The sequence below is a fragment of the Gekko japonicus genome, unplaced genomic scaffold (genome assembly GCF_001447785.1).
Source record: "Gekko japonicus isolate JY-2015 unplaced genomic scaffold, Gekko_japonicus_V1.1 scaffold1122, whole genome shotgun sequence".
NCBI lineage: Eukaryota > Metazoa > Chordata > Lepidosauria > Squamata > Gekkonidae > Gekko > Gekko japonicus.
This window is the reverse complement of record NW_015166456.1, coordinates 33,984-61,707: the sequence shown is the minus strand read 5'-3', so window position 1 is coordinate 61,707 and position 27,724 is coordinate 33,984. Positions and strand designations below refer to the sequence as shown.

At 42.9% G+C, this 27,724-nt stretch overlaps 1 protein-coding gene across 1 annotated transcript in view; it reads left to right on the top strand.

Moving 5' to 3' along the window:
* The window catches only part of FAM3C (family with sequence similarity 3 member C), a 54,140-nt gene that overhangs the window by 9,026 nt on the left and 17,390 nt on the right, over nucleotides 1-27,724 (top strand). Inside the window, exons 2-5 of the mRNA XM_015412035.1 lie at nucleotides 19,875-19,933; nucleotides 24,144-24,248; nucleotides 24,766-24,795; nucleotides 27,041-27,164. Coding sequence (XP_015267521.1) covers nucleotides 19,921-19,933; nucleotides 24,144-24,248; nucleotides 24,766-24,795; nucleotides 27,041-27,164 — 272 coding nt within the window. The 5' untranslated portion in view covers nucleotides 19,875-19,920. The remainder of the gene's footprint in view (nucleotides 1-19,874; nucleotides 19,934-24,143; nucleotides 24,249-24,765; nucleotides 24,796-27,040; nucleotides 27,165-27,724) is intronic.

The window sequence follows — 27,724 nt, the reverse complement described above, 5'->3', positions numbered from 1 at the left end:
ACCTATTCTCCATGAATCTATCTAATCCCCCTTTAAAGCTATTTATTCCTGTGGCTATCACTGTATCCTCTGGCAATGAATTCCACATTTAAATCACTCTCTGTGTAAATAAGTATTTCCCTTTGTCCATTCTGAATCTACTGCCCATCAGCTTCATTGGATGCCCTTGAGTTCTAGTATTTTGGGAGAAGAAAAAATTCTCTTTGTCAACTCTCTACCCCATGCACAATTTATATCTAACTAATATGTCCCCCCTTAGTTTTCCCTTTTCTAAACTGAAAAGTTCCAGACTCTTCTGCCTTTCCTCACAGGGAAGGTGCTTGAACCCCCTACATATCTTGGTTGCTCTCCTTTGTACTTTTTCCAGCTCTGCAATGTCTTTTTTGAGATATGGTGACCAGAACTGTATACAGTATTCCAGGTGAGGCTGCACCATGGATCTATACAGGGGCATTATAATAGCCATTTTATTTTCAATCCCTTTCCTAATAATCCCTAACATAGAGTTTGCCTTTTTCACTGCTGCCGCAAAAGAGCAACAAGAAGGGTGTGTTCCATTCAGAAGGAAGCTCTCTAACAATTTTGCCTGTGAAGTTTTTTGAAAAGTATTGGTTGTAACATCACAGCGATTCTTGAAAAAGAGGAAACTGAAACAGGACATTCACGGCTACCTGATCTCTATACAGCTGAGGCCTGTTGAAGTATTACTTCTCATTGTTAGTGAGAATTCATTCTCAAGAAGATTATGTCCAATGTAATACAGAGTAACCACAGTGTATTAGAATACTGGATTATAAAGATATCCCATATATACTGTATTCAATTTATTACTGTTGAGGATTTCAGTTAGAAAATAAGCTATATACTTGCAAGATCCTCAAATATATGGTAAAAATCTGGAAAATTAGAATTGTTAATGTAATGTATGTATTGGATGCATGTATAACTTTTGGCAGAATACATTATGGTTTTACTCATTGTAGTGAGTCTTGTTCTTTTGTGGTTTAATTTACCCAGTTTTGTCTTTTTCACTGCTGCAACACACTGGGCTGATACTTTAATTGAGCTATCCACTATTATCCCAAGATCTTTTCCCCTCTCAGTCTCAGCAAGTTCAGACCCCATTAGCCTATACTTGATGTTGGCATTTTGTGTCCCAAAGTCCATCACCTTACACTTACCAACACTGACCTTCATTTGCCGCACTGTCGCCCACTCACCCAGTTTGTGAAAATCCCCTTGAAGCTCTTCACATTCAGCTTTGGTTTTTACCATCCTGAATAATTTTGTGTCATCTGCAAACTTGGCCTCTACACTACTTACCCCTAGTTCCAGATAATTTACTAATAAATTAAACAGTACCGCCCCAATACCGATCCTTGTGGGACCCCACTACTTACTTCTTTCTATTGTGAGAACTGTCCATTGATTCCTACTCTTTGCTTCCTGTCATTTAATTTTTGATCCATAAGAGAACCCGTCCTCTGCTTCTCTGGCTGTTTTCCTGCTCCTGATATATTTTAATTTTTAAAAATTGTTTGTCTTGAACACTCCTCAAACTCTCTTGCATGCCTATTTTTGTTAGAGCCTGTGATCCCTCTTATTCAATTCATTGGGGCAGACCTTCCACTTTTTAAAAGAAGCCTCTTTATTTTTATAGCTTCCTTGATTTGTGTTGTTAACCATGTAGGCCTTCCTTTAGACTTGGCAGTGCCTTTCCTAACCTGTGGAATGCATTCTATCTGGGCTTCAATTAGTGTGGTTAAAACATTGAGAATGCTAAGGTCTATTGCGTGTTCATGCCGCTCTGTCCTTTGAAGAGCTTGAATGGAATGATCATGCTTTGCAAACTTGTATGGAGCCCATATATAGTTTCTGCTTATTACTAAATTAAAAATTATTAAGACAGGCTGGTATTTTTAACAGTAGTACACTGCTGTGTATAATTGTAGCCTGCTATGTGTAAGAGGTTTCCTTAAAGATTTTTAGTGAGTAATTTTTCCTTGCTTAATAGGTTCTTGGGTTTGTTTTGAGTAAACTCAAATAGAGTTGTTCCCACACCTGGACAATAACTCTATAACAGACATATTTTAATTTCCCACCTTCATGGCGTGGGTGGAAGACCTACGTCAGAATCTGTGTTTGTTTTTTAAAAATGCGACGTCTCTTCCATTAATAAGTGATGCATTAAAATACTATAACTGAATTCTTTGGTGAATAAGTCACATTGAATTGAACTGGATTTGTTTCTGAGTTAATGTGCCTAGGATCAGATTGGAAAAGGCATTCATAGCTGAGATGTCTAACAAAGCTGTTTCTCAGAGTTTGTCAGGCTGTGCGTTGGTGGGAATTGCTTATCTTCATGGCCTGGGCAAGTGCCTTTTCTGCCTCCATTGATAGATTCTGAAGTAAATACTCTTTGTTCTGTAGCTCAGGTTTCTATTGTTGGCAGTTTGGGAGGGAGAGGAATTTCTGTTCTGTCTAATCGTTTCCTCTACAGTGAAAGGTCTCCACCTAAGCAGTAAGATTGACGCCCAATTGCTCTGGCAGGTGTTGGAAGAGATATTCCACTTCAGTACTCTGATCGAGTGATCATCAACCTTCAGGTGGTGAAGGGGGTCAAGAGCCCCTACAGAGCCACCATTTTTTTAATGTGATGGATCTGTACTAGTCCCCATGGATGAAGAGCAAGAGCTCCAGTCCTCCTCCTCCTCTTAGCGTATGTGTTTAGAGAAGTGGCATGATTGTAGGGCAAGGTCATTCAGTGGTGGAAAGGATTCATTTTTAGCACAGGCAGGTTCAGAGTTACCCCCCTCCAGATTCCTGTCCCTTTCTCCCACCCAGTCTGACTACACCCTTTCACCCCGTTCAACTGGGACTCCAACATTCCATACTTGCTTGCACTACCAAGCCCTTTTACCTTTCATGTGACTGTGAGGCACCTGATTTCTTTCATGTACTTACGGCTCCATCCTGTTTTGCTGCCTAGGATTAAATCTGGGTTCCTGGGTCTAGTATTATTAAAGACCACTGTTCTATTTGAAGTGAGAGAATATGGTGTGCATTTTCCCCGGGAACTCAAGGCATCATACATATTCTTTCCTTAACCATTGTATCCTGACAACAAAGCTGTGAAGTATATCAGACCAGGGAGAGAACCCCTATACGGATGACAAACAGTGGCATGTCAAACAATTTTGTCAAGCACAGATGGTCAGTTCTGTGCACCAAGGGCAAAAGCAAGCCCTGGAGGTACTGGCGGGGCCAGTGGGACTCATATTGTGTGTCTGGCCAAGAACAACTGTCTTCTTCACCTTCCCCCCACCATGTGCTTACTGCCACATCATCTTTACATGTAGACCTTCCCAGCCTGAAGCCAGCATTCTTGCCACTATACCACAATTGGCTTGCCTCAGGCCAAGATAACATAGAATTTCTTAAGCTGCTTGCCACTCCTGGACATAACTGGTTTATCCAGTTGTAAAGAGTACTTCCTAAATGTTGGCTGTATTCCACCATCATTCAGAAATGCCATGAGTCCTTATATGCTGCCGTTATCACTCTTTGAAAAATGGCCATTGGATAAAATTTGTTAACAATATGTTGGGATTTCTGTTCTCCTGCTTCTAGTACAGAAAGGGGCAATGAAATGATCAAGGTCCTGGAGTATCTGCCCTACACAGAAAAAGAAACTGAAGCATTTGGGGCTATGTAGTTTGAGGGGGGAAAGACAACTAAGAAGCAACAAGATTGAGGTTTATAAAATTACAGGTGAGGATGTGCAAGAAACTTGTGGGAGTGCCTATCCCATTCCCCCCACCTCTGCTTCTTCCCCTCTTCCCCTACATCTCTCACATTCTTTCTCTTCCCCACCTCCCCTTCTCCCTTTCCCTCTCTCTTTCTCCCTCCCTCCCCTCCATGCCTGTCACTTCCTTTCTGCCCCCATCCCATCACTCTTTTTACCGGCCTCCTACCTACTTCCCCCTCACATAGCAGCAGTGGCAGCAACCACTCTCCAGGAATCACATTGGATTGCCCAGATACAGAGATCAGCTCCTCTTAGGGTTGCCAGCTCCATGTTGGGAAATTTCTGGAGATTTGGGGGTGGAGTCTTGGGAGCATAAGGTGTGAGCTTGGAAGTGACCCCAGCAGGGCATAGTATCATAAACTCCACCCTTCAAAGCAGCCATTTTCTTCGAGGGAACTGATCTCTGTCATCTAGTGATCAATTGTAATTCCAGGATATCTCCAGCCCTCCCCTGGAGGTTGGCAACATTAGTTCCTTTGGAGGAAATGACTTTGAAGGGTGGAGTCCATGGCATCTGTCTGAAGTCCCTCCTCGCCTCAATCCCCACTGTCCCCAGGCTCCACTCCTCAAATATCCAGGAATTTTCCAACCTGGAGTTGGCATCCTTATCTCCTTTCCACCCAACAGCCAACCTACTTTTATCTGCCCCTCTGTCTTTAGCTTTCAAACTCCTTTCCCCCTTCAGCTTCTACTGAGGAAAACTATGGTCTTTCTCCACAGTGGAGACTAAAGCAGTTTTACATTATTATCTCCTCCTTTTTATCCACACAACAGATGACATGAAGCCATCTGGTAGAAAGCTTATCAAAGAGACTGTACCTCACAGGAACACTCTCATTGAAAACTTGGTTAAGCTCAGTTCTGTTACCTTTACACTTTCTTGGATTTCTCATGCCTTGTACACACATGCACGTATGTACATTTGGTCACTATACACTTGGTGAATGTGTGAACTAACTTCATAGAAGTGACATTGAAACACAAATGCTTTTCTAATTGTGGTCTTATCTCTGTAGCCCCTCCGTATGTGTAGGTCATTATTTGATGTGCAGTTATCACGTGATGAACATGTTTATGAACCAGTTGCAAGTGGTTATGGTGGAATGGAAACTGCTTTCCTGAGTGACGGCTACTGCATAGATTCTGGTTCTCTAAATTTCCACCTCATTTTCTCTATATTGTGGTTGTGGTAAGTGCTGTCAAGTTGCTGATGACTTGTGGCCCTGGATTTCCCACCCAAACACTAACCAGGGCCAATCCTGCTTAGCTTCCAAAATCTGATGAGATCGGGCTAGCCTGGGCTGTCAGAACGTATTGTAAGCCATCTGTTAGAATAAATAAAATAAATAATCATTAGCCAGTGTAATTGCTGTTGTATCAAGGTCACATGCTCTTAATAGATGGCCCTGACCAGCAGTCTACCCACAGCATTCTGTACTAGCTGCAACTTCCAAAACCTCTTCAAGGGTAACCCCCATTAGAATGCATTGCAGTAGTCCAGTCTACACACTACTAAAGCATGGATCACTGTGGCTAGATATGACTGACCCAGGAATAGATGCAGCTGAGGCACCAGCTGAAGCTGGGTGAATGCTCCGCTGCAGCCACCCAGTTTTCTAATGTGACTGATGTGTCAGGCAGCGCTTTTAAGTTGCGAACCTGGCTTTTCAAGGGAAATATAATCCCATCCAGGACAGGAGAGATCTCAAGTCCCTCTTTCTTGTCAAGATTAAGTTTCAGCTTGTTCACCCTCATCCAGCCTATTACTGACTCCAAGCCCTGGTTCAGAACATCCTTGGGAAAGAAAGGTAGAGCTGGGTATCATCTGCATACCTGAGAGACCACAGCCCATTCCTCCTGATGACCTCTCCCAGTGGCTTCATGTAGATGTTAAATAACGTGGGGGATAAGATGGAACCCTGTGGAACCCTACAGGCCAATGACCATGGGGCAGAGCAGGAACCCTCCAGTACTGCCTTCTGACCCCCCCCCCCCGGACTCAAACCACTGTAACATAGTGCTCCTTAGTCTCAGTGTTGCTGAGATGGCTTGCTGAAATACTATGGGCAGTAGTATCAGGCTCACAATCCCTCTGTCTGGTTTGATAGAGGGTATCAGACAAGGCTACCAAAGTAGTCTGTGTTCCAAATCCTGGCCTGAAGTCAGATTAAAATGGGTCCAGAAAATCAGTCTCTTCCAAGAATCCCTGAGGCTGAGAAACAACCCTCCGCTTTAGCAATAACCCAATGCTAACTTTGAAAAGGAAGTTTATTATCAGTTTCTGCCTTGTCTTTATGTGTGTCATTCTCAGATACAAATTTGCTGCAGATAAAGCAGGCAGCTTCTAAGTCTAGCTAATATTAGACCCATACTACTGTGTGTAGTCAGGAAGATATGTTGTATAAATGTGAGTTCACGTTCAAATTTGGCTCAAATCTACACTAAAATAGCCTGAACTTAAAGGAAAAAACTGCCCTTCAAATGACCCACACAACCTTATTTATTTAGAATATTTCTATCTTCCTCATGGCAGCTAGCAACAAATAATAAAATAATGGATAACTGTTTAAAACAAAATGATTGATAAAATTCAAACCACAAAACTAGCATCAGTAGACGATCGGTAAAGTTAGCAGTGAAAAGTTATATAAACAAAGGGCACCCCCATAGAATACCACAAGCAATGCTCCCTCTAAGCTGTGGAGTCTTGTGAGCAAAAATTCTACTTTGTGAGCGACTGGCCTTAAAGTTGTGAGTGAGTGATTTGCCTACTGCATAAATTAGTTTGCTCTGGGGCCATCCTTCCTGAGCTAAGACCAAAATGTGTGAGCCGGAGGCTGAAAAACTGTGAGCTAGCTCACAGTAACTAAGCTTAAACACTGACCACAAGAGTATCTGAAATCCAGGGTCAAGGTAAATGTTTTCACGTGGCATCTGAAGTGAGTCCCAGGTCAGCTTCAGTGGGGAGAAAGGCAGGGTATAAATGAAGTCAATAAATGTCATTAAACCTATCTATGCCTGCTGTGTCTTTTACCATGTATGTACGTATGTATGGTTCTACTTACCTACCTACCTAATTTATACCCCACCTTTCTCCCTAGTGGGGACCCAAAGTAGCTTACATTGTTCCCCTCTCCTCCATTTATCCACACAACAACTTTGTGTCGTAGGCTAGGCTGAGAGTGTGTAACGGGTCCAAAGTCACCGAAGCAGACTTCCATGGCAGAGCGGGGATTCGAGCCTAGGTATCCAAGATCCTAGTCTGATACCACTATTTATTTATTGTTTCTATTTGTATCCCACCTTGCTGGACACGCTGGCTCAAGGCGGCTAACGAGATCAAATATTATTAAACAATCCAAAATTAAGACAGTTAAAAACAACATCCCAGTTAACAACATCAAAACAGCAAATGAAGGCGGTATTCAAGTCGGCCCAATGGTAGGGATAGCATCCAACAAAGTCAGATGATAACGATGTTCCAAGTCAACCCAGTGGTAAAAGTAGCATCCAGCAGGGTCCTGAGCCATAAGATGTTCTAGGGCACGTTCATCAGTGGCACACTCATCAGTGGCGGCTCCTAATCGAAAGTCTGGTGGAAGAGCTCCGTTTTACAGGCCCTACAGAACTGTAAGAGGTCCCGCAGGGCTCATTCCCCCAGTGTGGAGCTGCCACTGAGAAAGCCCTGGCTCTGGTGATAGCCAGTCTGGCTTCTTTCAGACCAGGGAGAGTCAGGCGATGTAGTGAGCCTGACCTCAGTGCTTTCTGGGGCATATATGGGGAAAGGTGGTCCCTCAAGTAGGCAGGCCCCTGACCATATAGGGCTTTAAAAGTTAAAACCAGTACCTCGAACAGAACCTGGTACGCTATGGGCAGCAAGTGCAGTGTCCTCAGCACAGGCCGGATGTGGTCCCGTGTAGAGAGACCCATCAACAGCCTGGCTGCGGCATACTGCACTAGCTGCAGCTTCCAGATCTGGGACAAGGGCAGCCCCATGTAGAGAGCGTTGCAGTAACCCAATCTTGACGTGACCATTGCATGGATCACTGTCACTAAATAATTGCATTAGAGGAAGGGAACCAACTGCCTAATCAGCCAAAGGTGGTAAAAGGCTGCCTTGGCAGTGGCTGCTACCTGGGCCTCCATTGTTGAGGAGGCATCCAGGAGCACTACCAAACTCCTAACCCTTGGCGCTGGCACCAGTGGCACCCCATCGAAGGTCGGTAGTGGGATCCCTACCCCCGGTCCGCTCCGATTCAAGCACAGGACCTCTGTCTTCGTTGGATTCAATTTCAATCGAGTCAGCCTAAGCCAGCCCGCCATGTCCTGTAGCGCCTGCTCTAAGTCATCTGGGGTGGCGTCGGAACAGCCGCCCAACAACAGATATAGCTGGGTATCATCAGCATACTGGTGACAGCCCAGCCTGTGCCTCTGGGGCGCATGTAGAAGTTAAACAGCATCGGGGGATAATACCGCCCCCTGAGGCACCCCACAGATCAGTAGTAACACCTTAATGATCTTGCCGGCCCCGCCTCCACAGTGGCTTCTAATACTCCTCCCCCCCTCCTACACTGGACAGGCAGCTGCCAGGAGGAGGCATCTTAGGAATGCAGCAAAGACATTTGCACATAGTACTCCTGCGGGGCACTGAGCTGCGCAGGCCAAGTGCCAGCAAGATCACCCTGAGGTGCTCAGAACAGCATAGTCTCCATATGAGCAAAACAATCCAGGAACACAAGTAGAGAGGCCATCACTTTCATGGAAGGTGGCAGGAATTGACTTAACAGACGACTGCTTCTTAAATGGACAGTTCTATCCTGCCTGCTCCAGAGTGGGCTCATCAAGCAGCCTGGTGATCCTAGCACCTGAGGGCAGACCCACCAATGTGGTCTAGAGAGAGGTCCTTCGGTAGAGAGGGAAAAAGTACATATGTCTCACTTCATTTCTTACACTACAGTCTTCTCTGTTAGAATTCCTACAACAAATGTCACATTTCAAACTTCACATCATCGGTATTATAACTGGATTTACGGAACTTAAATACCGTAGCGAAGCACGGGTATCAGGCTAGTCTAATTATAACCCCGCATTTTCCCTATCACTTCTCCATACTGCCTAATTCTACTTACTTTAAACTTTTACCTTAATGTCTTATTTTAGTGCCCCAATACCCATTGCTATTTGGTGGTAAATATCATAGGGACTGATCATCCTTTGTCAAACACAGTTGAAGTCTAAAAGACAACAGTATATTATTCCAGTAAATGCTTAAGAACAGCATAATTTAACCAACTCTGAACTGCTTTTGGTGGGTAGAGAAGAGTACTTTAGCTTGCTTAGGGACAGGGATTAGCTCGCATCATATTTTTTTTAGTATCCCAGGCCCGTTTCCAATTGTGATCATGAAGTGAGGGGGCTGAGAAGGCTAGGTGTGGACATAAGTGGTCATACGAGAGAGTTATTAGGGTTGTTCCAGATGTTTTGTGTCTATCATTTAGGAATGTTGGAAGATAACTTTTTCTACTGTTCTGGATTGGCTAATGAAAAGGTTAGGTTCTGTTTTCTCCACCAATGCCTTGAGACAGTATAGAACTCTGGAATTGTTAACACTGGCAAAAAAATTTAATTGAGAGGTATAGGGTCTTGCAAAATAGCCTCATTTTATACAAGGGTTTGGGAGAAAAGGACATAGTCGATGCAAATTTTGTGGTGTAAAGGGCCTACAGAGTAGAATACTGGGTATTAGGATACCAAGGACAACTCTTCTCTGGTGAGGTATTGGAGTAAAATAATTGCATGTTGGCAAATGGGATTCAGGTTAGTTCCTGTCTCGTTATTTTCCACTCACTTCAGGAATAGTTGGATACTAACTCTTGTTTTGATTCATTAAAGGCTTTCTCCTTTAAAGTCTTCCAGGTTTTCTGTGTACTTCCTTTCAGCTGCACCTGCAATTAAACTTGCCTATTTTCCTGCAGGAGTAGCTAAGCTGTATGATGTGATTGCTATGACTTGAGAACTAATAAATATTTATTATAATGAATTGTATTACTTAATCTTCATATATCTCTCCCATTCAGCTATAAATAAATTTAAAGTGTGGTGATTACATACTTCACTTTGATATCGCTTTCCCCCAGTCATTCATAAAATACTGCAAGTGAACTGTCAATTTATTCCATTTGTTCTTTGATTTATTGCAGTTTATATCCCACCTTATCCTGAGGGTTTAATTTACATGTCAGGTGGAGAGACTTGTCTAGCAAATAATGCAGACATAATATTTTGAGAAGTCATACGGATATAGCCCTGTTCATGGGAAAGCGTTTTGTAAGTGTGCATTTAAAATATAAATGCTACAAACAGGTGCTTAATTATATAATATACAGGTAAACTGATTGAGTGAACCTTCCTGTTGAGTCTGTGCTGGGTAGCAAACTAAAGTTTGTTGCACTCTAATGTGTGGAAAAAGCCCTAAGACTAGAACCAGCATGGGGCTAGAAGGGTGCAGAAGTAAGTCTAGGAGTTGTAGGTATTTCCCCCCTTCCTCACATAAAACATGCTGAGAAATCAGGTTTTTGCCTGCATACATTCTGCCAGTGCAAACCTTATGCCTCCTGTTTGTAATAGGTACTATAGAGGAGGCATGTGCACTCAAGGGTATCAGTGCTTGTAAGTTTACTGAAATGGCATGTTTTACAGTGGTGAGCCAAAGGTTCCTTGAGCCCACCCCAAGACTTGATACCGTGTCGTGTTTTTTACACTAGTTTGATGTGTGAACAGGCCTATTTGTGTGACTGAGGTCTAATTTACACAGACATCAGGTAAAACCAGGGGTCATTTTGTAGAAAAAGAGGTGCAGGAGCTCATTAGCATAACTAATTAGCTTAACTTATTTGCATATGCCACACCCCCTGACATCACCGGAAGTGTGTCAGAAGGCACCACTGGACTATTTTGGATTGCTAGCTATTGGGGGGGATGGGACGTGCAGATCTGTCCTCGCAGAGGGGGGAGAGCTTGTACCTGAATAAAACATGGTCTTAAAGGTGCCACTGGACTGTTTTAGACTGGGGAACTGGGGGGGGGGGCTCTGCAACTTACCTGGCTACTTCTTGCTCTGACTGAGGGCTGCTGGGAGCAGGGGGTGGGACTTGTTGCATGTGCCCGCCCCCTGGGCTCTTTACTGCTAGAGCTCCGCTCCTGTGCGCTCCTGCAGGAAATGACCCCTGGGTAAAACTGTCCTTGATTTTGCCACTTCAGACTGCAAGGAGGGAATTCTTCCCCATAAAGAAAGAATTCCCTGCATATCGGAAACTAGATGCTCGAGTTCCCACTTAGCTTTCTCTCAGAATGTGCTAGTTCAGTATGTGATGTGATTTTTTAAAAATGGCAGTGCATTCATCTGTGTTATTCCCTATCTGCACTCTGCAGTGGTAACATCAAGGAACAGTTTTATGCTCCTATTTGCTGTTGGGCAAAAGGTGTGCAATAGACAATTTTGGACAGTGGGCAGAACTTGCCTTCTTCCAACGTTTCTACATTTCCAAAGATATTCCCAACCCTTTGGACATATCCATAAGTGTACTGATGGTGTGAGTTATAGTATTTTTTCTCTGTTACAGCCTGTGAATCTGTAGTTTTAGAAATGAATTCATTTCACATTTTGTGATATTAAAAGTTTCATAGTTGGGTTTTCCTCTCATTTCATTTCTGATCTTGATTTGCTATGTATTTTTACCCATGTCCGCTGTCTTAAGGCCCCCAGCCACCCTCCTTTGGAAGAAGCTGAGGAACTAGGCATCAGGATGCTGTAGCAGCATTTTGTCCTAAAAGAAGGATGGAGCAAGGGCTTAAAACCACCCAGCAAGCACAGAACTGCATCTTCTAGCTATGACCTCTGCCCTTTGCAGATTCTCAGTGTGTGACAATCAAAACAGCATTTAATTTCCTCTGCATAGCTCTATCTGGATCTGTAGTCATACCTCTTTTTTAATATAGAGGGATTTGTCAATTTACTGTAAATGTTTATCAGAATTTGAGGTTTCACTGGTAACAAGAGAATTAACTCCATTTCCTGATACTTTCATGAGCAAGCATCTCTTGTTCTTCTGATTCACTGAAAACAGTTTGAAAGCATTCTCCTCCTTTGTTTTGCTCTGTCTTCTAATCTCTAGCATTATACTTAGGATTAGTGCTGCCATCCTACTGAATCAGCATGATACCCCATTCCATTTGTGTAAAGCTATATTCTGCTGTATCTGATAACTTTTTTGTAACAGCCATATAGCTTGTGGGTCAGAAATCAATTTGTAATCTTATATGAAATATGGTTTTCTGTTAATTATAGCTCTGGAATTCCCCAGCTGTAACCATCAGATCATAGCAGTTCATGTGTTACCCCAGTGGTGGGAGATTCTCTGTACAGTCCAGTGTGATGCAGCTCTGGTAATACCTATAAGAATGAAGAAAATGGGTTTTCAAAATGTGTGATTTCCGCATGCTGGCTTCTGTTCCCCAAACTCTAGGTGGGGGTCATGCTGGTATGAGAGGAATCCATGTCATCCAACAGATCCATGCGTTTGCGTCTTACAGTTGTTACCAGGATGCCATTAGACGAGCGCCTAGAGAAATTATTGTCGTGCCACTTTAGCAACTTATGAATTGGATCACTGTGTTCTGGGAACAAACAGGCATTGGTATGCAGTCTTGTTTGCTTATCTGTAACAGAGCTAATTGTTAGTGTTCAGGAGCATAATTGCAACTGTTCTTGAAGTCTGTTAAGAAGTTTTCTATTTAGTGCCGAATACTGTGATTTAGTCCTGGATGCCGGTGACTGTAGGGAGAATATTAACATCTTCACTAACTTCCAGGAGGGTCCCGGTTACAAAACAAGGCAGTTCTATACTCAAGGCTTGAAGGGTGTCTGGTCTGGTCAGCCGCACCTTCTCCACCCTCCTAGTCATCTTCAGTGCAAACAGCTGTAGCCACACCTCCACCCTCCTAGTCGTCTTCAGTGCAAACAGCTGTAGCACTAGATTTTTATGTGGGAAAATAATGTTCAATATGCGGGAGCAGAAAATAGTTCCCTGCAGACACACCTTGCGCTGAGGTGTGGATGAGATGAGGCACTTCTGTGTTGGAGGTAAGGAGCAGACATTGGGGGAGTGGCTCAGTGGAAGAGCCTCTGATTTCTTGCAGACGGTCTCGGTTTCAATCCGTGGCATATGCAGTTGAAAAGAACCCAGGTAGTAAATAAAGTGAAAGACCTCAGCCTGAGACCCTGGAGGGCTACTGCCAGTCTGAGTAGACAGCACTGACCTTGAAAGATTGATGGTCTGATTCAGTATAAGGCAGCTTCATATGTTCTTCATGTGTATTATTCTAATATGATGGGAAAGTATTGGTGCTGGAAGAGGAGAGAAAGGTTCTGTGCTTGTCATGCAGCCACCAGCCCATCATAAGAACTCTACTTGGATGCTTGCCTGAGGTGCTTGAGGTAAGGCTTGTCCCAGGCAAAAAAGCTAGTGATAATGACGTGGCTGATTTTAAAGTGGTAAGTTGAACTTAGAACTCATCAGCCCTGTGTGTTGTGGAGCCTGTCTCCTTAATTTTGTCCCTTCCTTTGTGTTCAGATGCGAGTGGCCTCTTTCTGGTGTGCTCCCCATTCCAGTCCTGAGTGCTGAATGTTGAGATGTGTTTCCGTAGGTCACCCCCAAAGATCTTGAAAGCCAAAGTGATATTCAACCAAATGTCATGTGGCCAGGGATGAGGAGGGAGGTTTGTTAGTGGCTGGCCTCCTAGACATTTTTTAAGCATGTGTTTGTGTTTTTCCAATTACCACCACCACCCCCCGTGGCCTTTGGGAATAGGATAGGCTAGAATTCCAAATGAAAAAAATGTTACTCTCTTCAGATACTCAATTAAAGGAGTGCATTGTGGTTTTTTCACTCAGAAGAATGTTATATGTTTCTTTGCTTTGTTGCTAGTCTTATCTTTTTGATGAAAAGCTCCTGCTGCTCAGAAAAGCCCAGGAGGAATATCAGCGATAATTTTTCTGTTTAAAAAAAGGACCTGAACTGTATAAACTATTTCTGAAACAAGGAGCAGAATTTGACTCCTTCCATTTCATGGAGAACTACTCCACTGATTGCTGCAGCCAAACCATGAGCAGGAATAGAGGGAGGAGGAAGATCTTAGCCAGTTGTTTGCTGACATCTTTTTCCCTTCCTGTCTCCGGTACCTTACAAAGCTTGGGTGTGGCCAGAGGCACAAACCAAGATCTTAGCCAGTTGTTTGCTGACATCTTTTTTCCTTCCTATCTCCGGTACCATACAAAGCTTGGGTGTGGCCAGAGACACAAACCGTTGAGTACAAGGGCTCAACTCTTTGGCTCTTAGGATGTGACTTAAGTGAAGCCAAACAGTGAATCCAGGACAGCTCTAAGACGTACTTGTTTTGTTTTGCTTGCTTGTTTGATGTGCACAGACACATTTTTATTGTAAGCCACTTTGGGTACTTTTTTTGGAAATAAGCGGAATATAAATAATTCAATAAATAAAACAGTTTGTCACTACAGAAATGAGCCTTGGGCTGATGTGGTCCCCCTTCTCCTCCATCTGTATCCTCACAACACCCTTGTCAGATAGGTAGGGCTGGGACTGTGTGACTGGCCCAAGGTTACCCAGCAGGCTTCCATGGCAGACTGAGGATACAGACTTGGGTCTTCCAGGTCCTAATCTGACACTAACTACTAGACCACCATGCTGACTCCCAATTTAATCAATTAATAAAAAAGGATAAAAGGAAAATACTTCCTCTAGTACATTCTTTCTGAATGTCAAGATATATGAGACTGAGCCTTGGTATCTTAACATCCAGTTTTCTGGTTCATGTTATGGTATGGGTAATATAATAAGCTCGATTCTTGGTCAGTTATTAAAAGGTAAAATAACTATTGATTTCCTTAGAATTCAAAAGATGTGCCAAACGTCTCCTGGGTGTTTTGCAGTAAAGTGCATTACAGTTCTTGTATTTGCTGATTATGAATAACATTCACCATTTTATTTCAGTGAAATGTGCTTTTTTTTTTTTAGAGAAGAACTTAAAAACTGGATACTCTCTGCCTGTTCCATGGCACTGCTCTTCTAGTTGTTTCCCAAGTTACATGATGGCGTTATGCAAGGTTCACTGATATTGGGAGTGACGCCATAGCTCAGTGGCAGAGTTTGTGCTGGGGGGGGGGGCACAGCAGGGAGAGCACATACCTTGCATGCACAAGCCCTGTGGTTCAATTGCCCTCTTTTCCACTCAAATAAATTGCAAGTAGCACCAGAAACTGCCAGCCAAAGTAGCCAATACTGGACACAATGAGACAGTATAACTCAGTGGGGTGGATCCCTTTGTTGAGCAAGTTGGAGCCTTTGTCCAACTTTCTGTTGAAGCCACTTAAGATCAAGGGATGCTCCTTAGGATGGAGGAAGGTATCATACTTAGTGGAGTGGTAGGATTCCCCCCAGTGTAAGGCAGATTTATATGTTCATTAGTTTGAACATATCCCTTGTAAAACGTTTTTTAAAAAAGAAATAAGTACTACTGTTGTTAGGAGCTGTGGTGGCTCAAGTGGTTAAGACGCTGAACTGCAGGCTGTGGAAGGTCAGTAGTTCAGCAGTTCGAGACCCAGGGTGCCGCATGATGGAGTGAGCTCCCGTCTCTAGTTCCAGCTCCTGCCAACCTAGCAGTTCGAAAGCAAGAAGTTGCAAGTAGATAAATAGGTACCACTTTGGTGGGAAGGTGTAACAGCGTTCCGTGCGCCTTGGTGTTTAGTCATGCCCGGCCACATGACCACGGAAACATCTTCGGACAGTGCTGGCTCTTCGGCTCTGAAACGGAGATGAGCACCGCAACCCTAGAGTCGGATTTGACTGACTTTCGAGCAAGGGAACCTTTACCTTTACTACTGTTGTTATTTAAAACAAAGTGTGCTGTCAATTGTTTGGGGGAGAGGTGGTAGAAGTTGTATTGAGTAAACATGGGAATCTCTGTCACAAAAGAGCGCAGAAGGAGGGTGGCTTGGTTTGCAGTGGTTGGAAGAACAGAAAACAAAGAGGAGTTAGTTGAAGAGAAAAAGGTTTGACAGATTGCTGTAAGTCCACCATTTATTATTTATTTATAGTATTTAGATCCTGCCTTTCTGATCAGTCAGGGCGATCAAGGTGGCTAACAATTAGAACAATCATAATGAAAATACTAAAATACATATACAAAACCTAGAACAGCAAATTAAAACAGAAGGCAGGAAGGATAGACCTATAAGGGAACACAAGATGAAACAAAACAGTCTTCATTTGCTGATGGAAGACAGTGATAGAAGGGGAGAGAGAAGTATCCCTGGGAAGGGAGTTCCATAATCTTGGTGCCACAACTGTGAAGGTCCTTTCTTAGGTTGTCAGCATGATGAGTACGGTCCACACATTTGACTTCCTTAGTGATTATGGTTTGTTCTGAGGAAAAGGGGTCTCCCTCTCTTTCCCCAACACTAAAGTGGAACCAGTATGTTAGCAATCGAGTAAGAATGTTATTGTGAGCTGTCTAAGCCTGTGATCCCAGTCACATTTACCTACAGCAGCTGCCAGCATCCTTCTTCTCTGCACCCAGGCCCGCAGCAGTTGCAGGTGTCAAATGCGCTGGGCCTGGAGCCACTGCTGCCATTGATGGGGAGTTCTAGTGGCTCCCTAACTGTGTTGTTCTGTGCATGTGTTGTTCTGTGCATGCACAGACAACACAAGTCTATTGGGGGGGGATTTAAACCCCCTTTAATTTTTTATTTGATTACAGATTTTTTTGCAAACTTGAGGAAAGATCTGTTTAGCCCCTGCCAATTTAAGTATCTACAGGTGGCAGCCACACGTGGCTTATAGCATATAGATCAGCACATTTGTGGGATGGCTTAACACTAAGCAAATGAATAAAATGGAGGAATGTGGAATAAGCTGCCTTATATATGTCTTTAAATTATACTAAAAGCCAAATTGAAAGAATTGCTTGAATTGTTAAATGTCTGTTTAGGGCCGGTTCTGACATAAATGCCACTTTGTCGGGCTGGGCCACGTGTGTGTACCATAGTATGTGATGCCAGGTACCAGAGACAGAAACGGTATAAAGGACTGCAGCTGGTAAGCTCCAAGTTGGTGTGTTCTCACTGCTGGGCCCCATGGGCTGGGGGAGGTGCAGAGGAAAACCCAAATGGGCAGACTGAAGAGCTAGCGGTGCAGCACTAGGCAGACGCGTCCATGCTGCTTGACTGCTGCAGATGAGGTTGTTCAGCCTGTTGAAGCCACAATCAGAGTGGCTCTGCCCACTCCCCCCCCCCCCCCAACAGTCTCCTGTTCCCTCCCTTGCACTAGTTGCTTGTGGGCCACATAAGAGCCTTGGACGGGCCGGTTCTGGCCCCCAGGCCTTATGTTTGACACCCCTGGTTTAGGGACTCCTAGCAGTCCAGGGCTGTTGAACTTTTATGACAATGTCATTTTCTGTCACTGTGTAATCTAGAATTTCAGGTGTTCAAAATGAAGTTTGTGTGCTGTTGGGAGATTCCCCCCCCCCTGGGCCCGGGGGGAGCCCCCCCCCCCCCCCAAGAAAGCATTTATTTTAAACCTAGGCTGCAGGCAGTGGAGCCCGTTGAACCAGCTTTCTATCTTAGAAAACATCTCTGTGCACCCAAGTTTCACATTTGAATTGCAGTCCCAGAGAGGAGGATGTGCTCCTTCACTATGTTCTAGCTTGAAGAATGGGGTAGAACTGCGGTTTGTCTTACTTTTAGTAAGTACTGTAGTTTGACTTACTGTTAGTCTGTCTAAGTGGGTCTCCCTAGGGACAAAAATGTTTTTGGCACTGATTTTAAAACAAAAAATCTTGTGAAATCTTAGTCTAGTCAGAGTTATTGAGTAAAAGGTAAAGAAGTGAGGTGAGTATGAAACAGGGAGAATCCATTAGTACTTTTGACCATGTGTCTTGGGGTTTAGGGAATATTCACCAGTGCTGTACAAGGTGTACATAGGATCAGCTCATTTGACAGAGGTTAGTGTGCCTTAACCAAGCGATTATTCCAAGGAGTTGTGCAAGAGAATACAGACATGCTTTCTTGCTTTGTAACATAGAGGGATAAAACACCAATACATATGATAATCAGAATACAATTAAGAATTCACCAGACTTGGTTGTTCAGGTCATAAGAACATAAGAGATGCCAATGTTGGATCAGGCCAAAGGCCCATCCAGTCCAACACTCTGTATCACACAGTGGCCAGAAATACCAGTGCCATCAGGAGGTCCACCAGTGGGGCCAGGACATTAGAAGCCCTCCCACTGTTGACCCCCCCAAGCACCAAGATGACAGAGCATCACTTGCCCCAGAGCCCCTATCTATACCTTGTGGCTAATAGCCACTGATGGACCTCTGCTCCATATCTATATATCTAATTCTGATATATAGAATTAGATATCAGGGAATGCTCTGCAGCTGGCCTCCCGCCACTGCCGAGGGGGGGGAAGAGAGCAGCGAGGGGCGAGCGGCAAGCCGCTTGGCCCTCGCTTCGGTGCCAGGATGGGGGTGGGGGAGAGAGCAGCGAGGGCCGAGTGGCAAACCGCTCAGGCCGGGATGGGGGGGGAGGCAATGGGGGGGAGATCAAGGGGGGTGGAGGAGATGGGGGGAACCAGCGGGATGGGGGGTTCTTACCTCATCCTGCTGCTTCCTCCTCTGCCTCCGCCCCCCGCGAGTATCACGGGTCCGCCCCTTGTGCTTATCTAATTCCCTTTTGAAGCCGTCCATGCTTGTAGCCACCACCACTTCCTGTGGCAGTGAATTCCATGTGTTAATCACTCTTTGGGTGAAGAAGTACTTCCTTTTATCCATTCTAACCCGACCGCTCAGTAATTTCATGGAGTGCCTACAAGTTCTTGTATTGTGAGAAAGGGAGAAAAGTACCTCTTTCTCTACCTGCTCTATCCCATGCATAATCTTATAAACCTCAATCATGTCACCCCTCAGCCGTCGTTTCTCCAAGCTAAAGAGCCCTAAGCGCCTTAACCTTTCCTCATAGGGAAAGTGTTCCAACCCTGTCTAAACCAAAGCTAAAGTTCTCATTTACACGTCTCCTGTCACATGGTGGATGTAATGTTGTAATTCAGCAATGTCGGTTGATGTGTCAAATAGTGTTGAAATCCATACCCTTGGTGCATCATGCACAGTTCTTTGCCAATGTTAATGTCACAAGTTTTCAGTGACTTTGTTTTTAATTTTTCTTTAAAAACATAAGTAAATGTTGTACTCTTATCAAATTAAATTACTATTCCAGTAAAAATACTTTGAATTTGAGGTTTGAATTTGTTTGAATGTAACATTTTAAAAAACTTGATTTTTTTTTTATGTTAATCAAATATTTCAGTTCAAGAACCTGGGACATAAAATTAACATGGCCTGCTTTTAAAATGCATTTACAAACTATAAACAATTACCATACCCAAACAGATCACACTCTATCAGGTAATTTTGTGGAAAATTTTCAGTTTCTAATTTTTCTGGAAAACCCCACCACTGGCTTTGTTTCGGTCTTTTAGTCAATATGCCCTCCATCTGTTAATCTCAAAAGATGACCCCATGGTTTATTATCTCAGCTCCTTTGCGATGGGGAGGGTGACTTTATTCAGAGAAAATAAATATTGTATTTACTGGATAATGAATCTTGTGTGCTTCTTTTTGTAAAAAAAAAAAATCTGTGATAATCACATTTTCGTATAACAAAAGACATGCAGTGTACAAGTAAAGTGGAATCATGCCTGAGGGTGCTGTTGTATGTGAGAAAATCAGACACAGACCTCACAGTCTGGTTATTCTGTCCATGTACTGCCCTAAACTTTTTCAGACATTTTTAGATTTCAGTCCTGGCTGCATTTGTATCTTTCACTGGGATCATTTGGAGAGTCTTGACATTTGTAATGGGATTTGCCAACACAAACCTTCTGTTTCCTTATTCTCTTGTAACTCTGTGCTGTTTTTTTCCTCCCCCAGGTAGCTGGTTAAATGCAATCCTATCAGTAACGAAGGAGAGGTAACCATGAGAATAGCAGGTAAGAGTAACAGGTGGCCCCCTTTTCATCATGTGGTGAAACATGGAACCTTTTTTTTTGCAGCAATAGTGGATGATGTTGGCCTTGAAATGGCAAGCTGTGCCCCACAGAGAGGTTTCACCTCCCGCATTTGTCCAAGGTATTCCACAGCCTGGTTCTTAGGTATTTATTTGGGGAATTTATATGCCACCTGTGCAAGACAATCAACTCCCATTTGATATATTGAGACTCTTTTCCACTGTGATATTTTATGGCTTCCTTTTATACTATTAAGATTGCTTTATGCTGTTGGCTTTTATTTTTATTCAGGTGGACGGTTTTACCACTGCAGGCTTAATTTAATTGATTTTTTTACAGTTTTAATTTGTGGTTTATTGTTTTACTAGAAATAAGGCCCATTGTGGAAATAAATACAATGAGCTCAGAAGGAGCTCTGGGCAGATGCCCTGGCCTTGGGCATTCAGCATCAATTTGCTGTGGTCACCTCAGCAGGATATAATGACATAGAGCTTACCATTTTCTCCAGGGGCACTGATCTCTGCCATCTGAAGAGCAGTTGTAATTCTGAGTGATCTCCCCTGGAGATTGGCAACTTTGGTTCCCCATGAGGAAGGGTACGGCCTTTCTCCGCAGTGGAGACCAAAGCAGCTCACATCATTCTCCTCTCCCCCTTTTGATCTGCACAACAACCCTGTGAGGTAGGTTAGGCTGAAAGTCTGTGACTGGTCCGAAATCACCCACTCAGCTTCCACAGCAAGAACCTGGGTCTGGCAGACCTGGCTCTGAAGCGCTAACTGCTATGCCACACTGGCTGTGATATCGCCTGGTATCACAACTGAACTCCAGACAACAGATCTCTCTCTCCCTCTTGAGCAAATAACTGCTTTGGAGGGTATCCTCTATAGCATTCTTTTCAGTTGAGGTCTCTCCTCTGCCCAAACTCTGGCTTCCATAGATTCCATACAAAATCTCCAGGAATTTCTCAACCTAGAGCTGGCAACCCTAATCAAGACTGGCTCCAATGAGTTTTCTCCCAAAGGCCAAAATAGGCGTGGAAAAGGTCTCCTCCCCCCGCCTTTTTCTGACAGAACCAAGCTTGGTTGTCTAGCAACAGGCACTGAGGGGAAAGTAGGTTTGCCTGGAGTTTTGGGGAGTGGATCCTGTGGAGGGCAGCGTTTGGGGAGGGAAAGGACTCAGCAGGGTATAATGCCATAGGGTCTACCCTCCAAAGTAGCCATTTTCTCCAGGGGAACTGATATCTGTCATCTGGACATCAATTGTAATAGCACAGATCTCCAGGTCCCACCTGGAGATTGGCAACCCTAGGGGAAACACAGCCACCCAGCAGGAGGGTGAAGAGAATGGTTTTATGGCCACTGACCCACCTCAGTAGCCAGCCAGCCATGGCAGAGCCAGACAGGAGAGACAGCCATTTTCGCAGTTTATTCTGACAGGAATGTGGCCAAGCTGGCAGTCCCCAGCCAATGGCACACGAGTACTCTGGAGTGGTGGTTGATGGGCCAATAGCTGATGGAACACACTGCACAGCCAGTGGGAGAGCTGGAAATGGCCAATATGTAAGGGAATTATATATATAGGATTCTTTTTCATTAGCTGCCTTGTACGTGAATCTGGCAAGGCTGCATAGAAATATTTTTAATAAGCATATGTTCTAAATCAGTTAATACTCTATTTTCTTAAATCCAAGATTAAAGTTTGTGTGGTTTGAGATGAGGCTCCCTTTTAAAATCTCTGTGTAGTATATGATCAGAAATAGATTGTTTTTTTTCATATTTTAGTTCTGAGAAGAAACTGAGAGAATTTAGTCATCATTTAACGTAGAGCTCATACTTGTTTTTTTCAAAGCATAAGATTTTTCTATTTCTGTTACTGAGCTGGCTTTTCTAAAGTTGGGGCGGAGAAGGCATTTCAAGAAGCGAAATGGCAGCCTGTTTACAAAGAAATTTTGCCTACAAATTAAACCAATGTGTACATTAAATACATCAGTCAGTTTCTTATGGACAGAAGGGAAAATATTTCTGTATTAATTTTTCTTTGGGATCTTATTGTTAAATAATCCAGCCATATGCATACATAGTATATTGAAAGCCCAGTAAATTCAATGAAAGCATTAAGAAAGTGAGCTGGATTGATTTTACTACATGGTAGCTATTCTGTTTTCCATTCTGATTGTGAAGATTAGTTAGTTTTATTATTACGGTCTTAAGACCAGCATACAATACAAACATAGTATGAAAAAAGGAAAAAAACAGAGATAATATACAGAATAAAATCTAAATTTAAAAACTTTTAAAGATTGATTACATTCATTGTGGACAAAAAAAGAAAAGCATGACTGTACTAATTAATGTATCATAAAGTCTATTATGTGGAATGGTGAAATGCAAAATTTTTAATTTTCATTTTTTACGCTCTAATTGTAAATGGCTTTATAAATAGAAATTGATAAATGCAATTTTAAAAACTGATTCCAGTATTTTTGTGTTTGTCGTGAATTTGAAGTAGAGAGTATGGCTAAGCATTAGAGATGAAAGCAATAGTCTTTATTAGGCAAACAGTCAAGACATTTACAGTGCAGTCCTCTGCAAAGTTACGCTATTCTAAGCCCATTGCAATCATTTGCCTTAGACTGGAATAACTCATCATGGAACTGCTCTGTGAATCTTGGAAGTGCAGAAGAATATTGTTTGTAGTAGTTTCAAGTATGTTATTGCTCATATTGGTGCAGGGCTCTTTTTGTAGCAGGAACTCCTTTGCATATTACGCGACACACCCCTAATGTAGCCAATCCTCCAGGAGCTCACAGAGCTCTTCTTACAGGGGCTACTGTAAGCTCTTGGAGGATTGGCTACATTAGGGGTGTGTCGCCTAATATGCAAAGGAGTTCCTGCTATAAAAAGAGCCCTAGTTGGCATATAAAGAAAGGTGTGTTAGAGACTCGGGGGGAGTTTGTTTTCTTGCATATTGTAGCTGTGTGGAACAAGTAACTTGGGGGAGACATCTAAAGTGGAAAAAAATGTGGTGCAGAAGGAAATGGTTAAACGCCCCTTCCCTGAATCAGTTTGAGCCTTAACTGCTGCTTAGAATTAAAACAAAACCAACCAACCAACCAACACCCTGGCATGAATTTCCCACAGTCTCATCTTGTTTGGCCCTAAGCATCTGCTTTTTCTTAAATACTGCCCCATCTATTGTGGTACGACATGTCTGATGAATTGGGCGCCTTGCTTACAAAACCTACCACAATACATATGTTAGACTTTAAGGAGCCAGAGGATTCTTTTGGTGGTTTTGCTGCAGGTATTCCATATTCCATCTCTCTTTTCATGGCAATTAAGTTAGTGGTAACCTTTGCCTGTTGCATAAAGAATGAGGGAGGAGAAGGCAGGGATTGGATTACCCAAGCTCTTTGTGTTGGTCAAGTAAAAAATAGTGTAGTTTCTAAGACACAAATCACTATTTACTGAAACTACCCAGATTAGTAGGAGTGGGATATAAAAGTGTATCAGACAGTAACCACTAGGAAAAAAAATAAGTGGGTTGAATTCAGAATAATTGCCCTTATTTCCTACCATTTAAAACCTAAATTAGGCGTCTCTTATTTATTGTGTCTTTGAAAATATTTGTGCGGGCTTGTGGGCATGAAATAAAAGTAGGAGGGATTGATTTGATTCTGCAGTATACAAAAGGCTTTGTATCAGGTGAAGACTGCTTGAGAGGCCATCAGTGGTTCTTGAACCCATAATTTCTTGGCATGTTGGTTTGAGAACAGCTACATCACAGTATAGCAAAATATTCCCTGGGGCCTTAATTGTACAAAATATATCAGAATGCCTGTGAAGTTAGCCCCCCTGGCTCTCAAACAGGATATGGAGTTTACAGCCCAGCTGCTGCATGTTGCTTATGAAACTCTTCTGAAGCCCTATAAAACTATTACTGAAAATGTCTCAAAGAATATACAATTCCAGCCCTCATGGCACATTTGCAAATGCAGGACGAAAAAACATTTGAGAACAAGTAAACAGTGCTATAATATAATCTGTAATTGTGACTTCTAAACCCACACATGAGTGCACTACAGAGCTTGATTAATATTTTTCATCCTTTAAGCGAATAATTTTAGAATATTGGTGTTGCAAAGTGATTGCACTGAGAAATGAGAAATTCCTGTTTTTGGTTTTTGAAATAGGAGCTGCAAAATTGGTGGTAGCAGTAGCGGCGTTTCTGCTGACAATTTATGTCATATCTCAAGTATTTGAAATAAAAATGGATGCCAACCTCGGCAATCTGTTTGGTAAGTGACTGTCTTTGGTTGTGTTGTTCATAACTGCAGCCAGACTTATGATCTTTAGTCGATTTACATATGTTATATCTGGGATTTGGAATCGTCTTCTGACCCGTTTTTGTATACAAAACAAATGTAGTCAGTTCAGCTTATTTGTAGCAAATCACAATGGTCCTGCCTTCAATACAGTGCAGTTTTGTTTGCAGCTAATCTTTTATTGTTTCATATTTAATTTTAAATAGGTATTTAGTTACATCCAATAAACCCTACATGGAAATATTTATAGGACAGAAGTGACTCATTCCTTAATTATCAAAAACAGACGATTATCATGCCATATACAACACTAAGACACAAAACTGTGACTTCCATAGGAATCCCATTCCAAAGCTTGTTTGCTTCAGTTGAAATCAATATTTATGCATTTTCTTTGAGGTACAGACTTTAATATGTTTTGTAAACCTATTAACTTAGTTTAGGGAATGCCATGATTATTTTAAACTTAAAAAAAATGTTCTCTCTTTAGCGAGATCACCACTGGACCCACCTGTGCGCTGTAAGTATCATGGGGCTGGATTTTACTTACGTATTTAATTTTGTAAATTAAACGTGGGCCACCCACTAAATCTTTCTTCTCCCCTGTGCCCCAAAGGAGAGGAAAAACCTATTTTGGTCACTTAAAGATGGCCTTTAGACAGAAACTACCATGGTGGCTGCTTTTCAGAGCCCCCTCCCAAGGGCACTCATATGTCACATATTTCATTTCAGGGGCCAAATGAAAATGTTTCTCTTTATGTTCGTTTTTTTTTGGGGGGGGGGGAGTTTGGTTGATGCTTTTTTCCCTCCATTCTCTATGATTGTTCTTGTGAGTGTTAATTAGCTCTGTGGCTCTGCTGAATTTCACTCATATAGTTTTATTCAGGGCTTTTTTTGTAGAAAAAGCCCAGCAGGAACTCATTAGCATAATAAGCCACACCCAACAGCAGAAACTCATTAGCATATTAGGCCATCCCCCCATGTTACCAGAAGTGTGGCCATCCAGCCACACCCACCTTTTGCTTCTTATTCTGTTTACCTTGATTGTTGTCAAAACCCAGGGGGGGGGTTGTAGCAGGAACTCCTTTGCATGTTAGGCCACACCCCCTAATGTAGCCAATTCCAATGAGTTTCTGCTGTTTGGTGTGGCCTGTTATGCTAATGAGCTCCTGCTGGGCGTGGCCAACTCAGGAGCCAGCCGGAACTCTGTTCCTGTGCGTTCCTGCCCAAAAATAGCCCTGGTTTTATTAATTAAAATATTTATATGAAGTATGCTCCTTTCTGGAATGAGACTTAAGAGATTTGTCAGAAAGGGCATTCCATAAAGCTGGAGTTGCCATCTAGAATGAGGAGGCCCAAGCCACAGCAAGCCACACAACTCACTTCTTGAGGCTAGAATTTTATTATTTATTTATTTCATTCACTTTGCTAGGCTACCCTTCCCTGAGATGGGGCTTAGGGAGGCTTACATCAAAAGTAAATACAATATATGAGAAAAATTAAAACAACATTAAAATATATTAATTCATAAAAAAACAATACTGTGTCCAAGATGATGGATAATTTCAGTATCCATCTGCCCCCTGGATGGAGGGGAAAATATGGAGAAAAAGAGGGGAGGTGGGAGTATGAGAATGCCAAACCGTTGCTGTCCTCAACCAAATGCCTGGTGGAACATCTCTGTCTTGCAAGATCTATGGAAAGGTATTAAATCCCATAGGGCAAGGGTGTTCTCTGACAGAGAGTTCCACCAGGTGTGGGCCAGGGCTGAAAATGTCCTAGCCCTAGTCAAGGACAGCCGGATCTCTCTCGGGCTGGGTGGGGACCACAAGGAGATTCTTATTACTAGAGTGTAACACTCTTCCCAAGGGATAGTGGGAAAGGTGGTCCTGAAGATATGTAGGTCCCTGACTGCTAATGGCCTTGGGTCAAAACCAAGACTTTAAACTGTATCCGGTGCTCCACTGGGAGCCAGTGCAGCTTGCGCAGCCCTGGATAAATATGTGCCATCCAAGGGGTCTCTGTAAGGACCCATGAAGCCACATTCTGGGTCAGGCGCAAGAGTAGGCCAGCGTAGAATCACAGTAGTCTATCCTAGAGGTGATTGTTGCATGGATTACTGTGGCTAGGTTGGGGTGAGACAGGTAAGGAGTCAGTTGCCTAACCTGGCACAGTTGGAAAAATGCCAGCTTGGCAACCTTCGTGATCTGGGCCTCCGTAGACAAGGTGGTATCCAGTATCACACCCAGACTCTTGACTGTTGGGGCCGGTTATTAGGGGCACCCCGTCAAGAGCTAGGAGTTGACTACCCAACGAGGGCTCCACCTGACCCAGCCAGAGAACCTCTGTCTTACCCAGATACAGGAGTGTGGCAACCTGAGAAAAGGACCGTCTTGATTGGGACACCAAGACTATATGATACTCTCCCCAGAGAGATACATTCTTCATTGTCTTCAGCCAGTAGTGAAGATTTCTCTGTTTTGTCTGGCATTCCCTCGCTGATTCTCATTGACCTTCCATCTTGTTCATCTGTTTGTGTTTTGTTTTAATTGTTTTTAATTGTCTGTCTGTATTTTTAAACTTTATGTTTTTATTGTTCAGGGAGGAAAGGTGGCTTAAAAACATCTTAAATAATAAGTAAATAAAATAAGGCCTGCATTCTTTCCTTTAACTTTTTTTTGTAAACTAAAGAGAACATCTGGGCTTATTTTATATGTACACACATTTATAAAATGAAACTTTATTTCTTTTTCCTCCTCCCAAAGCTACAAAACCACCAAGATATAAATGTGGAACTACAAAAGCTTGTCCAGAAAAACATTTTGCTTTCAAAATGGCAAGTGGAGCAGCCAACGTCGTCGGACCTAAAATTTGTGTAGAAGATAATGTGTACGTATGAGCAATTTCTGTTCTATTAATATCGATGTGAACATAGTGAGAGAAAATTTGTGTTCTTTCTTGCATCAACTAGGAAGGTGGTAAAATTAATCAGAAATTCACCTTGCACTGAGGAAGACATTTAAAAAAACCCAGTTCTTTCCCCAAGTACTATCACATGTTTCTTGCCATGTAAATTACTCACTGTAGGTAATGTTTCATCTTTTTCTAAAAGCCCAGTCTCAAGCTGAGGGCTTATCTGTACGTTACAGTGGGTACAAATTGTGTTGGAAGTCCTGTGATCATGTGATCAAAGACACATGGAACTCAAGGAAAAGGGGCAAACAGCCTCTTCTCCACACAGCTGTTTTTGCTTGACAAATCAGCAGGGGTGGGGACCCTGAAGCCCCGCCCCTCCGCTGTGCTTGGAGCCGCACTGAGTGACGGAGTACTTTGTAAATGTGAATGTCCATTGTGATGTATAAATAAGCCCTGAGGTATTTTCCAGGCCTGCAACACTGTGACTGTCTTATGCAAAATATATGCTGTGGTGCTTCCCATTATCTGATCCC